Raw genomic sequence first — 14908 nt, 5'->3', positions numbered from 1 at the left:
GTTTGTTTGTTTGTTTGTTTGTTTGACAAAAACGACATGCTATAGTATGACTTTTTTTAATCAGGACCAAATACATAATGTGCCGTTTTTAAGGAAGTACCTTCCTAAGCTGTCTTTAAACACATTCAGGACACTTTTCCCACTATATACTACACCCTGACGCGTTTTCAGAACATTCTGAAACGTGACATTTTTTGACAAAAACGACATGCTGTAGTATGACTTTTCTTTATTGAGGCCCAAATACATAATGTGCTTTTTTAAAGGAAGTACCTTCCTAAGCTGTCTTTAAACACATTCAGGACACTTTTCCCACTATACACTACATCCTGACACTAAACAGGAAGTGGCTCGTAACTAGGCCACACTTGCTCCGATCTGCCCCAAACTCCACATGCCGGATCACAGTCCCGCCCGGAGCAGGTTTGCCCCACACCCCGCCGTGCGCAAAGGCCGACAAGCGTAGGGCGATGACCCGTCCATCGCCGCTTGCGGCTTTAATTATTTATTATTTCTACAGTAACAACGGATGAAATCAAACCATTTCCTCTACGAAGCGTTTTTGTAACATTAAGACGATTGTTTTGCTTTTAAGGCATTTGAATTCACTGTTAGCGCCAACATTTCCTGATGCAGCAGGCAGCTATTACCACAGAAAAAGCACTGGTATATGGTTTTATGCTCCCTACAATGATAAATAACATGAGGGAGTGTTTGTATTTAGCAGCTAAACAGACAGTTTTTAACCACAGGAGTTGGAATAAACCAAAACAAAGCTAAAAGGCAAGTGAATATTTGACTCGGACCTTCAGTGGAACAAAAAGTTAACCACAAATAAATATAAATGTTGCTCCTTATTTTGGCTAACAAGTCGGCCATAACTAAATAACGTGTGCATCTTTCAGTGATACAGTCGTCCTCAAATGTATTCATACTCTTCCGTTAAAGAAAAGGCAAAATTCACAACAGTCACTCAAATCAGTAGAAACTGAAAAAAATAATAATAAATAAAAATTTGCTAAATTATAATTTAGTGAAATAAGACATTGCTTTAGAATTGTGGTTAAAAAAATAATAATTTAAAAAACTGTCTCGGACAAATGAGAGCACTTTGCTGATGAGCAGTGAACCAGAATGGAAACACCTGTCAACAGGTGCAGAAGTCTGATGGAGAGTTACAGAAAACACCTGATAGCAGTGATTGGCTCAAAGGGTTGTTCAATAAAATATTAGTTCACAGGTCCCATCATGCTTGTTTTTTTTGTTTTGTTTTGTTTTTTTAATATTTCTGTTGTACCACAATTCAAAGCAATGTCATGATTTCCATTAAATTTTTATTTATTATTATTTTTGTCAATTTCAACTTTTTTCAGTCACAGCTGTTTTTTTCCTTCTTCAATGGGAGGCTATGAATACATCCGAGGACGACTGTACTACTATGGTCATTAGTAACTCCATGATGCGTCCTAACACTTGTCTGTTCCACACTGAGCACACCAGAGATTAGAGCACACCGTTCAGCCCCTCTGCAGGTGCAGCCTAATGGAAGGCAGTGAGATGAAAATTGTGGCCGACTTCGGGGACCCATTTTCTCGCACCTTTGTTACGGTGACTATAATGCGAAATGCAGTGCAAAAGTCTCTGGGGCCAAGAAAACTCACCCCATTAGAATCCCTTTCCAAACTTAGATCAAAGAATACAAATACATTACGTGTGTGTGCGAGTGAATGTCTGTATGCTGCACCTGTAGTAAAGGTAGTGGAGACCACAGCGCTGGTGTCGAGTCCTCTTGCAGCCTGCAGCTTGACGGTGTACTCTGTAGTCTCAGCCAATCCCTCCAGTCGGATCCACGTGTCCTCCGCATCCAGGATCAGCTCCTAGTGCACAAACGCAGGACCGAATTTATTCACATAACACCTACTGCAAGCATGAAACAATGTTTGATAAAGAAATTAGCTTCTATAAAAGTAATAATTTAATGTGCATTCAGTACAAACCTCAGGGTAAAAATAAATTACATTAGAATCCCCTCGAGTCACTGATACAACACCGAACTGAGCTTGTGAGTTCTTTAAAGACCTACGGCAGCAAAGGAACCTTCAAGCTGCTCTTTTTCAGGAAACACATGATCGCTTGTTTTATTCTCATGGCAGCACAAACAGGTGAGGTTCGGAAAAAAGAATATTAGATTAATTTAAATATTGCATTAGTAACAGTTAGGCCTCCCCTGGCAATGGAGCAGGTTTTGTGTTTTCACTCGTGCAAAAGTGTGAGTGTAAAAAAAAGAGTAAGAAAATAAAAATAATAGAGGAACTAGGAAGCCAAAAAAAAAAGAGCAGATGAGGATGGATGGGTGGGAGCTGGGAGGAGGAGGGCGACTCAGACGGGAGAACAAGATAAAAGACGATTATCGGACAGCCAGGCTGAGAAACTGCAAAGCAATCAGGAAAACAAACATTTCTATTTTTGGTGAAAAAGTCACGACACTACAGTACACTCACTTCCTCCTGTTTTACACAAATCCTCTTTTATTGAGCTTGTCTTAAGGAGCGTTGACCGTCTGTAAGATTGCCTCATGTGGCATCAGTTTCTTAGATGTGACTCAAATCCACCGTCAGCTGATGAACACAAACTCGTGTTTGTGTGTGAGTTTGTGCGCCTGTGTGTTACGGTTTGGCCTGGATACACATTAAATATGAACAAGTAAAAATGAAATATTCAGCCAGTTTGGAAAAAGAAATCACACATTTCCAGGCAATGTGTCCCCGTGAATTATGCAGGGAAGCAGCTGGTAAATGGTGTCTGTCTGTCTCAGAGGATCTGACATTTTCCCACCGGGTTTTCAGGGTCAAGATAAGATTTTTATTGCAAGCGAATAGGCCTGTCTTATCAAGGCCAACACATACCTTCATAGGCTTACCATCGATTGCGTATGTGTAGTTGAGCGGTCGGATGTTTGGTTGTCCTTGTGTGAGAACTTTATCATTCCAGGCACGCACGTAACCAGCAGTGATACATGCATTTACAAACTATTCAGGAAACGTTAATCAGATAGGAAATTAATCTCACAGCTACTTCGCGTGAATTATAAAGCTCCATTATCCTGGTAAGAGGGGGAAGCTGGCTGAACAGCTGTAAGGCTCACCAGTATGTGGCTAGATTACAGCTGAGGTAATACAGCTGCATATTTTCAGCCAAGCCAGACCTCAAGTGGCGACGACCGGAGGAAAATGTCACAAGGAGCACTTCAATCTGTGGCTGCTGTGATCAGTGTTGCTCTGTGCAGAAGTGGTGTGACTCACAAGTTGTTGAACAACATGAATTCAAAATGTGGCATTTCTGGTTGAAGCAAGATGCTGAATATATTTAAAAAGAAGTCGACCAAATGTGGTGGGAACAAATAATCTGAAATAGATTTTCACATCTCGAAGAGTTTTTTAAGGTAACTGAATTAATGTTTGATAATTAACGACCTTCAAAATTTTGACAAAATTGATATCAGTGTTTATTTAAATTTGTAATTAGTTTTTAATTAAAAGGAAGAAAAATGATATTTTAGGTCAGTTTCTATGTTTACTTGACGGAGGAGTTAAGAGACTGAGCTGCTGCCAGACTGAAAGTTAAGTAAACAGGCTTGTGTTAGAAACTGTAGCTCGCTAGCTTTGGACCAACAGGGTTTTGTTTGTACTTATAATGAAGTGTAAGGCTTCTAAACCGACTGATATTACATTTGGAGGGTTTTAAACTGCTTAATGCGATGCAGCGGCTCATTAGCTATGTGTAAAATGAGGTTAGCAGCAAGGATGTCTGCCCCCATGTTGGGGATCGGTATTAGGACTGATCCAGGCATATTTTAATGGATTGATATTGGCTAAAATAAAGCTGGCAGCTAGGCTGTCAAAATACACAGATTTGCTCAGAGTGAAACAAAATTCTTCCCCTATCGCTCCGCTCTCATTACCAAAGAGCAGCACCCAAAATATTCAGGTAGCAGTTTCTCATTTTTTAGTTGGCACCGACCGTCGCTCACTGGTTGAAAAACATGGACTCTGACAGGTCAGGCCAGCTGTCGCTGATTAACTTTATTTCTATGGGCAACTAGATGACACGTCATTATCATACACACTAAACTGGTGTAGAAGACCGAGTGTCCTCTTTCTCACTGATTGCATCATATCAGGTTGTTTGAGGAGTATGTCAAACACATGTTTATTCAACATCTTGGTAAAAATAAATGGATTCAGGTTAAACTCTGTATCAGCATAATATGTCGAGATGTCTCTGGTTAGAAAGTTCACTTTTCCGCAGCGGGCATTTGCTCGTTTCCTGATCCAGTAAACTAGAATGAGGCATGAGTTCATGTTTACAAGATAATTAGGAGAACAGAGGGCTGTACTATGAAGCAAGATTAGTGGGTTTTCAGTATAATGAAGGTGATACATGGTCCATGGCAGTGTAGCTGTGGAGCTAACCTGGTCAGCAGCAGGTTATGTTCAGATATTTAAATCGCCTGAAGAAGCGACTTCCTTCAACCAAATTGTTTTCTGACGATTCTTTATGAGTGATACAGATTCTCAGCTGAGGGAATGTGTTTTATCTGCATACACGCTGAGTTGTGCGTTACTAATATCACTGCATGAAGCCGTGTAGTTACAGTATCACACACTGTATACGTCGCATTGCTATGGCAGCCCGACATGTATTTAGTTGGTGATGCAGAAATCACATAAATAAACTTTTGGAAAAGAATTATTTCTTGTAGAATGATTGGGTTGATTTTTTTTTAGGGAAACTGCATAGAAAATAGAAAAAGAATATTTTGAAAAGCCATGCAGGCTCTCTTTCCTATAGTGCCAAAGGTAGCTGAAATAGTTCTTTGCTTTGGATGGCATTCAAAACTGGATTTACACTCACCATGAACTATTTAAATGGCCAACTTATTGGCCGTGTTGCCTTTTGTGCTGCCAACAGTTTGAAGACAGACAAAGTACCCATTTTTGGTCAACATTATGCTTTGTGTAGCTGATATTTCCATACAACTGACATTGAGGGTTTTTTTTGCAACCAAATATTCCTTTTCAGTTTCTCTCTCTTGTTTCTTGCTCATTTTGCTGTGAACATGTGAACTGCATGTCAACAAACTCTGTGCCTTGTGAAAAAAAAACAACAAACCCTGCACATCCAAGAACCATTTGAATCTGAGTTAATGATGCCCAGTGTGATGGACTTGTCTCGTAGATGAGTCACAGACAACAAGAAAAAGACAAAAATGCACGATGTGTTGAAGTTAACTTGCCGTACTTCATGTTGCACTATGTGACACATTGTGATATCGATACTGGAACATCATTTTGTGCAGCTCTGGCATGCACACTTATTACACTCATATGTAATCTGTAGGAGGGAAACCACATTCAGTTTAATTCCTGTGTGAATTAAACGTGCGAATGTATGCAGCGTCTTGGAAATGGCCCATAAAATATTGATTTGGAGTTTGTGTAAAGTCAAAACATTATTGTGGACAAGGACAAACAGGCAGAGAAAGAAAGAAAGAAGGACTCTGTTTGCTTGGTATCGTAAAATCTTTTAAAAAGGGATCATCTGCAGAGTTAGTGATGCATTCTTTGTGCATGAGTGACACCCGATGGTCAACCGCACAGCAGTGCCACACTTACAAGGTTGGTGTGTGTGTGTGTGTGTGTTGTTTGTGTGAGGCAGACACTTGTGGTAGATCATCACGACATTAGTATGGATCTGTGTATGTGTTTTGACCACACAGCTCTTACTAATGTGCTTTATTACCATTACTCAGCCACATCAAAACGTTTAATCAAAATAAACAATGTCTCTACTGAGGCACATTAGAGTAATATCTCTATCGGACAGGCAATTTCATTGTGTAGTTCCCTTGAGTGTGCATCCATGTGTGCGTCCCTGAACGTGTGCACGCTCCACATCAAGGGATTACATGACCGAAGGAGAAAGTTTGAATTGTGACGTGCTTGTCGTGAAGTTGTGATTGTGCATTAGGATTTTTTTCCCTCATCATTGTTCAACTTTCGCGTAATGATTTGATTCGATTTTGTGCATAAACACAACGAGGCATTTCCATGTGTGCAGCTCTATTTCCAGGAGAACGGATAAACCAAGTACAGCTCATCTATTTGAAATGTTTGCCGGTGATGGATGCTCCGTAGGTCTACCAGAACCACCGCATATGGAAACTCATATTGGCTGCAGATGTTAACAGTCGTGGGTTTAAAGTATATATATAGTATCAGCGCGTGCAGGAGACAGTCGCTGCACATGTCACTTACTTTCCGGCTGCCGTCGGCTGTCGTATAGGTGAGCATGTAGTTGTCAATTTCTGCGATTGGTGGTTGCCAGGAAATAAGAGCGCTGCGATGATTCACTTCGCTGGCTGTCAGGTTCAGGGGTGCGTCCATGGCTGCCAAAAAGAGACAGAAAAAATTAATTTTAGACTCATTTCAGTTGGATGCAAAACAAAACACTCCTGCCGGATACACATTCGCTGTAATTGTGCTTTCTGCATTTCGCTGCACATATGCTGCGCAGTGTGTTGCCGTTCTCAAATATTGACTGAGGTGTTAATTTGTCCGCCCACCTCTTCAAAACACCATCATTTCAATCTACGCTCATTTTGTTAAGTGGGTGCACTAGTGTTTGGGAAGGGCAAGACAAACGGCTAGTGTTGAAACCAAAACAACTGCTGGAGAAAATGTCACAGTGTTCCTGTGCTCAGAAATTAAATATGCAGTGTTACATGCGACAAGTACCACTGCTGTAGTGGAGAAACTTGAACGGAGCTACCTGATGCAGGTGGTCAGAAATTACATTTCTCTATTATGGTCCTTTTGGTTTAGTTTCATGCTACAAAACACACACTCATAACAGTAGGGCAGGGTGATGTGGCCAAAAACATTCATCAGGACAGAAATGAGAAAATTTGCAATAACTGACGATATAATTGACAAAATACTTCAAAACTGCACAACTTTATTGGTGCAAATAGAAAAAAAAGAATTTATTTTCCATTTAGCATGCAGCTGTTTTTGATGTGCATTAAGAATCAATAGTGCACAAATTGCTTGCTGACAATTTGTCGGGTGGCGGGCGAATATTTGAATCACAAAATTGCTACGCGGACAACGACTGAATATTCGGGTCCAGCCCTACTGTGTTGGTCGATGCACTGCATTCGCCCTCCTCCTCGGTCGCCGCCATGCTCCCCGTGCATGAGACCGGACCAAAACAACGGCACTGCGTTTGCACGTTTCACTCAAATTTTATCGCGATATTTCAGTTCCATATCATACCCTAACATTACACCGGTATTACCGTGCACAGCATGATACTGCCCAGCCCAGACTCCCAGTACCTCTGTTAGGATAAAACAACACACATTTCTCTTTTCACAACTACATACAAAGTGCTAAGTTACTGCAAAGGGAACTGTTTTGTTAATTTGCTGGAATTTTTCAGCACATGAAGGAGGAATCACAGTTTGAGGTCGTAAAGGTTGAATATTTAGCTGATAACAATTCGGCTTTAGGGAAAAAAATGCAACAAAAAACACTGTAAGAGTATAAGTCATGACAGGAGCTAAATGAAGAATGTGTTAATAATGAGTTGGCTAATTCACAGTTTCACTATAAAGACTTCTGAGTGCCAACAGTTAGAAATAATGCACTTTTACAACATGCTGTAGTAATTTGTTATTCCTACTCCCCCCCCACCTCACATTTTAAGGCAATTGTTGTATTAATTGTATTATTTATCTCCCATGTTAAGGGGGTTTGGATTTATATAATAGTTTTATTAAATAAATAAATAAACAAACAGACAACACACAGCAATAAACTGAACTGAATTCAGTCTGGCGTTCCTGGAGGCTTTCTGTTAATGAAGACAAGCCGTGGCTCATTCACTATCAGTAAAAAGCAGCAGACAATACCAGCAAAACAATCAGCAGAAAAACAATCAGCGCGACTGTAGGCAGTAAAAATCTGTGCCTTGAAGACACAAATGAACCTGGAAATTAGACCTCGCTGACCTACAGGAAATCTGCAGGGAAGTAAAATGATGCACAAATCCGTTTGCCTTTGCCAACTTTCTATTTACAGGCCAGTCTATAACAATGCAACCAAAAAAAGACTTCTTCAGGTTGTTCAGTGTGCCTTGCTGCCTGGTCAGGGTTCGTCTGTCTGGAGGGACCCGGCAGCGACCCGGCCTCTTCATAAAACCTGACATTAGCCGAAACTCAAAGAGGTAACATATAAATTGTTATATGTTAGTGCTGCTGACGGCCTTCTTATCAGGGTTTGACCACTTAGATATTTCTGGGTGGATGATGGAGCTGTCATTACTTCTTGTTTATGATAGAAAAACCATGTGCAGAACCTACTATGTATCTCAATATTTCTTTAAATGTAATCTAGCGTTTCGTACACGTATCGTACACGTAGTGCAGTGGCGTGACTCATTCATGTGTTTTAATAGTTTTCAGACAACAATTAAGTTCTTTGACACAGCGCCGATCAGCCATATAACATAAAACCATCTTTCTAATATTGGATCCATCCCCCTTATGCTGTGAAAACAGTCTTAAGACCTCTGAAGGTGTCCTGTGGTATCAGACACCAGCAGGTTAGCAGCAGAACCTTAAAGCCCCATTAAGCTGCTATGGATCAGACTTCCTCACACTCTTCCTGAACAGTGTTTGCAGTGTGCATTATGCTGCTTAAAGAGGCCACAGTCATCAGGGAGTACCATTCCCATGAAGGGGTGTATGCGGTCAGCGGCAGTGTTTAAATCGGTGGTAAGAGTAATACCAAAACAAACATTGCCCAGCGCCTCTGCTGGCTTGGCTTTTACCCATAACGCCTCCTGCTGCCATCTCTTCCCCAGGTAAACAATGCACATGCACCCGGCAGCCCAAAAGAAAGCGTGATTCATCAGACCTGGCCAGCTTCTTCCGGTGCTCCGTGGTCTAGTTCTGATGCCCATTGTAGGCACTTTGGGCGCTGGGCAGGTGTCAGCGTGGGCGCTCTGCCCAGTCTGCAGCTACACAGCTTCGCACACAGCAAGCTGCTTTGCACTATGTGTCCTGACACCTTTCTGTCACAGCGGCATTCGGCTTTTCAGCAATTTGTGCTACAGTAGCTCCACTGTGGCACTGACCACAAGCACAACAACAACAAGCTTTGGGGAGCCGGTGACCCTGTTGCCAGTTCACCAGTTGCCCTTCCTCGGACAACTTTTAGCAAAACTAACAGTTGCATTGTGGGATCACACCACAAGATGCTCTGACTCAGTCGTCCTACCACCAGAATTCAGCTCTCGTCAAAGGCACATTTTTTTTTCTGCTTCCAACACATCAGCTTGAGGAACTGACTGTTCACTTGCTGTCTAATACATCCCACCCCTTGGCAGCTGCCACTGGAGCAAAATAATCAAAGTTATTCACTTCACCTGTCAGTGGTTTTAATGCTGTGGCTGATTGGTGTATATTAGGCTTTAGAAACACGTAACAATGAAAGAACTGTATGACAATGCCAGTCTTATTCCTCGATGACACGCTGGATAATTTGGACATCAATAAAGGATGTCATCTCAAAACTCAATTTACAGTAAAAATAAACGTTTGAAAAAAAAAAAAAAGGCTGCATCTCTACTTCCTAAGCGAAAAGGCACTCAAAAGGTCATAAAAATCAAACTTATGACATGTTCTTGCACACATACTGTGAGTTGTCTTCCATGAGGTGGATAAAATGTCCACGTCAGTAATCCTCAGTCCCCACAGGGCTGAGGAACTAGAGCAGTGAGACACTTCCATGTTTAGCAGCAGCATATCACAGCCTCACAATCATTCAAGCTCTTGATCAGGAAGCCCACCCAAGCTTTACTGCACATTACATCACATCACCCAAATAAATCCTTGGTCCCTGCACAGCTTTAAACAAGTCTTGATTATAGCGCCTTTGTTGGTACTTTAACCGCATCACAAGGAGACTCACCTCCATTTCCCCACCTTACATCACCCTTTTTGAGTCAATATCTGATCTCCCGACATGCCAGCTGAAGCATTGACACGCTGTAACCTCATTTTAGTGCATGATAGAAAATAGATGACCCTCTATTCGGAAAATCAGTTTCCAGGAGTTACATCATGACTCTGGGGCACATCGTCAGCCAGTCACCCAGTAGCGTTTAGTGTAAGGGAGGCCGGGGCACGGAAACAAATGAGGTGCTGCGCTTTGTGTGCTTTGCAATCCGATGTCACCGCTGTGAATGTGGAATAAAGACATCTACTACGTGGCTGTCTCCTTCTCTGATTCGCTTTGTCCGACCGTCAGGCTTTTGATTCTCTCTTTTTCCGCTACCACGCATGCCCCCGTAATGAAACAAATGTGGCTTCTTGTAAATATCTTACTGTCAAAGAGGACTAAAAGTGCTGGAGGGCAACCTTTTAGGTCAATGTCTAAACCCCTAAATTGAACCCAGATCTCATAAAACTCTCATAAAACACAAATTCCACACACTCCTATCAGTTAAATCCTTGTGTGCGTACACATATGGAAAGATCAATGACAGCTCTGTAATTAACAGCGCTGATAACCTCCTGAAAGATGCAGGGCGCCTTCTCTTACCGACAGCGATAGGCAGAGCCACGCTGTGCGACGGGGGGATTGAGAGAGAAAAAGAGGAAACAAAGAGTGTTTAGAGTGAGAGGCCGAGTTGCGCGCTTTCAGATAAAAGCAGCAATTTGCAGATTGTGCCGAAGTCCGCGGTGACGTGCCAATCTGCTCCTCTCCTGCACATTCCCCGTCTTTATTGACCTCCCCTGCATCCCATCGCTCCTCTTCCTCCTTTTGTCTGCTTCCTCCCGTGTCCACATCAACCTGGGATCTTCCTCTCCTTCACTCTCCTTATCTCCATTTACGCCCGTGTTTTCTTTCTTTACAGTCCCGTTCTTTGTTCGCCTCCTCCTTATCCAACAAGCTGCCATTCTAACTCAATGTGCCAGGGAGTGAATGGGGTTTATCTTTTGTTCTTGTCATTCCCACGTCTTGGTGGACACCGGCGGTGGATTAGTTCCACGCGGGGGAATAGGTGAACGAGGTAGGAGGAGGAAGCAGAAGAGGAGTTTTCGATTCATAAAAACTGAGGGTACATAACTGTCTCGTCTTTATTCCGCCAATCTCCTTTCTCTACGGTTAAATCTGTCTGCTTGTCTTTCATTCTCTCATCCTCTGCTTCCAATTAAACCCTTGCATGGAGCGCACCCGAGCAGGTGAGCAGGTGTCGTCACAGTTTCTGGCAGCTCCAAAAGCGCTATCTTCAGATGAGGGGGTTTGAACAATGGGATTGAGATGAATAGGTTTGGCTACATCTAATGAGTCATTAACACACGCTGTAAACAGTTCTTGAGGAAGAAAAAAAATAAAAAAATAAACACACACACACACAGAGCAGCAGATGGGAAGGGCAGCATGGGCAGCAGCAATTTGTTACAGGGAGACAAAAGGGAGTAAGTTATTCTTTTGGAGTGGATAGCGCATCTCTGTGCCAATTTGCAAAGGGAAAGCTTCCGCCTGAATGATGTATAGGAGATTTATTTGTATTTATGATGTCAAATCGAAAGTAAGCAAATGCTACTCGGATGGATCGCGCAGATGGATTTACGACGGTAAAGCTCGCACTCTGTTATTATCCAACTGTCTGCAGCGGCGTATATCTGCTTTGTCAATCACTTGAGAGAAATCCTTATTTATTATCTTTTAGTTTCACTATGGCACCACCTATCAGGAGCAGACGCTGAGCAGCCAGAGGCTTCAAAAAGTCCACATTACCCTTTTCCTGCTTAAGTCTTCTTTGTGTCTAACTCACAATGCAAACATACACCAGGGAGCGCTTTGTTATTGTGCAGGCTAGAAATCTTATTAGTTGATCACCTGCAGCAACGTAGCATGTAAACATATCTGCACATTTCACTTGGGTCCAGTTAGATGCTATTATTTTGTTTCCTACGGTGTAGTAAGATCCTCACAAACACGTCCCTCCAGCCAGGTGAGATTAAAAGCTGCTTTCCTTTTAATAATGCAGCTAACAGTATGTTTAACAAATCGCCCGACAACAAAAAAAGAGTGCGTTTGAAAATAATTCCGTACGATACGCAATAAATAATCTATTCAACATTTTCTATGGTTTTTCCTACATTGGGAATTTTTTGCACCCCAGCTTGTTCCCCCCCTACAGTGGAACAATGGTGCGGTCCAAGCCGGACCATTATGTGGTACTGAATAGTGAAATCACCGTCCAAAATCACAGCATCACAGTGAGGGTGGCTGTGGCTCAGGCGGTACAGCAGTTATCCTCTGATCGTACGGTTGGCAGTTCGATCCCTGGCGATGTGTCCTTGGGCAAGACACTGAAGCCAAAGTTGCTCCCAATGGCAGGCAGCACCATGCATGACAGCTCATTGGTGTATGAATGTGTGTGTGAATGGGTGAGAAAACATTGCTAAGCGCTCTGAGTGCTGTATAAGTGCAGTCCATTTACCATTTGGAAAGTTAAGAATGAAAATATGAATCTACATCCTGTCTGTGTGCATTTAATATCAAGCAACAAGCGGAACATGAGCTTAAATAAGTCTTTCACTTCCAGCAGTCGACTTTCTTCTCAACCACAGTCGCTATGTTTTACACAAGGCTGTGTCTGGATCAGCCAGCTAAGATGCGTTGTTCTGACTGGGCCTGGATCAAGGTCAGTGTTCAATAAAATTCAGGTATTAGTAAAAGTGTATCTATGCATGTTTTTATTCACGGTCTGCCGTTCACTGTACAGTTACCGTACTGACATCGCCCACACCTCAGACGCTCAACGTCTAATTAGATTTACATGAATGAAATCTGACTTGTTTTTTAAATATGAATATCAGGAGTAACATCTGCTTCTTCTTTCCCAACCTCACAACCTCAAACTCTCTCCTCTTTTAAACGTCTTCATAAAATGATTTCTTTAACCACATTTATTAATTGGTTTTCATTTCCTCAAGTACAATAGATTTTTTCGGAATTAAATGATCAGAAAATAAAACAGGAAAACGAGGGTATTTCTGTCAAATAAGGTGAGACAGACTTCCAGACTAATGATGCTCACTGCTGTGCGCAGTCGCCCTCGATGCCCATTCTGAAGCAGGAAACACCGGATTTAACCATAAAACAATTAACAGCACAAGTTTTATGGGCGACTGAAGTTCCTGAAGGTACACTGAACCGTCAAAGATTTATCAGCTGCTTTAAGAATGAAGATTATGGCTCTGGAATAGCAGCACTCGGCACTAGGTGAACGACTATCAGCCGGAGATCCGTGAGCCGCCCGCAGCAAGGATCTCTGCTGCTTCAAAAACTTGCCAAGCTCTTCTCAGCAAGTGGGCTTGGACACATCTGAGGGAAAAAGTCCCGGTGCTGCAGCCCACAGGCTTATAGAGACACCCGCAGCAAAATCCCTTATTTTCCAGCCCTATAGCTTAAATATTAGCCTTTGGGGAGCCAAGCTGTCTTACTCTGTGTTGAACTCTTGAGGCATGGAGGCCAGACAACAAAACCACTCTCAGCTGTGGTTAAGAGGCTTGGGAATCAACAAAGACCCCCACCACCGCCGCAGAGAGGAAAAACACAACTGAATGGATCATCCCCTTCTCTGCCTGTCTCACTCTCTGTGCTGTGTTCAGCATGCATGTGGAAACACCTTCCCTTCCTAAAAGAAAAGTTAAAACCTGACAGTTTGACCGTTTAACTGTTTGACAACATGCATTTGCTACTATATACATCACGCTGACAAAAAAACAACCCCAATCCTCCCTCCCAGAAGACATCCTTTCGATCATTACAAACCCAATAACTGCTAAAAAGGCATTGAAACTGAATATCAGACTCCATGCAAATGTATGTGGCGTAAATCATTAGCATGATAATATTCGATTATTATGCTTCTGGGTGAGAAATTAAGAGTTAATACCTTGTCGAGAGATTGGCTTTGATGCTGTACGTTTTGGTGATTCAGGCTCATGTGCTCCAGAATATTTTTTTTGCTTTTTCCAGCAGTTATTACACACATTTATGCTAAATTCTAAATCCCGTCTTAAGAATGGACTTTGTCTCTTCAGTCCCCTGCTGCTTCACATCTGTTACAGTTACTAATGTATTCCACTTGTTTTTAAGAACTTAATTGTGTATAAAATTTCTCCGCAAAGGATTTTAGTCGACAGTGATTGCACTCTAACTACTAATCAAGATGCATACTTTTATTTTCTGTCGTTTTCTCGTCTATTTATAGGCTCACAAAGTAAACCAGCAGTAAGTCTCAACTCTGTGATCACACAGAGACAGACAGAGGAACAAACTAGCTCCAAGAGGGAGTCAGACAGCAGCAGACACAAACAGAGCAGCAGACATGATGAGATGGTGATAGATCTAAAGCCGGGCTAGTTGACCAAAACAATCAATGGTCTCATCTTCCCTCACAGCTCATTCACAACGTGACATTTCCCAGCGGAGCGAGCAGCTCCGAGAAAACAAGCTGCGTGAGCGGAACAGAAATTGGCTTTAAGATTTCAATTAGGAAGTTTAATTAACAACACTGGAAGATCTCTCTGAAGTTGTGGTTGATTGACGCGCCCCCTGCTGAGACGTGTCACCATCAGTCCTGCGAGGGGGGAAATGCTGAATTGTGTTATTTGTGTGTAACTGTGCAAAAGAAGAAAAAAAAAACTGTCTCAAAAAGTACATGGCTGTGTAAATACAACCGGCTGTATATAGTATGTGTGCACTGGGAGGCTGGCGCAGAGTCTTAAAAATAAACATGATATTTGCAAAGCAGCACT

General features: G+C 42.1%; 1 protein-coding gene across 1 annotated transcript in view; it reads right to left on the bottom strand.

Moving 5' to 3' along the window:
* Nucleotides 1-1744: 1744 nt before the first annotated feature.
* The window catches only part of tnr (tenascin R (restrictin, janusin)), a gene marked incomplete at its 3' end in the record, with an annotated part of 62340 nt that continues 49176 nt past the window's right edge, over nt 1745-14908 (bottom strand). Inside the window, exons 22-23 of the mRNA XM_008285775.1 lie at nt 6318-6448; nt 1745-1877 (exon numbers count right to left, since the gene is read on the bottom strand). Coding sequence (XP_008283997.1) covers nt 1745-1877; nt 6318-6448 — 264 coding nt within the window. The remainder of the gene's footprint in view (nt 1878-6317; nt 6449-14908) is intronic.

Source organism: Stegastes partitus, unplaced genomic scaffold (genome assembly GCF_000690725.1).
Source record: "Stegastes partitus isolate 25-593 unplaced genomic scaffold, Stegastes_partitus-1.0.2 Scaffold415, whole genome shotgun sequence".
Lineage (NCBI taxonomy): Eukaryota > Metazoa > Chordata > Actinopteri > Pomacentridae > Stegastes > Stegastes partitus.
Note: the sequence above shows the minus strand (reverse complement) of the source record. Positions and strands in the feature narration are given on the sequence as shown.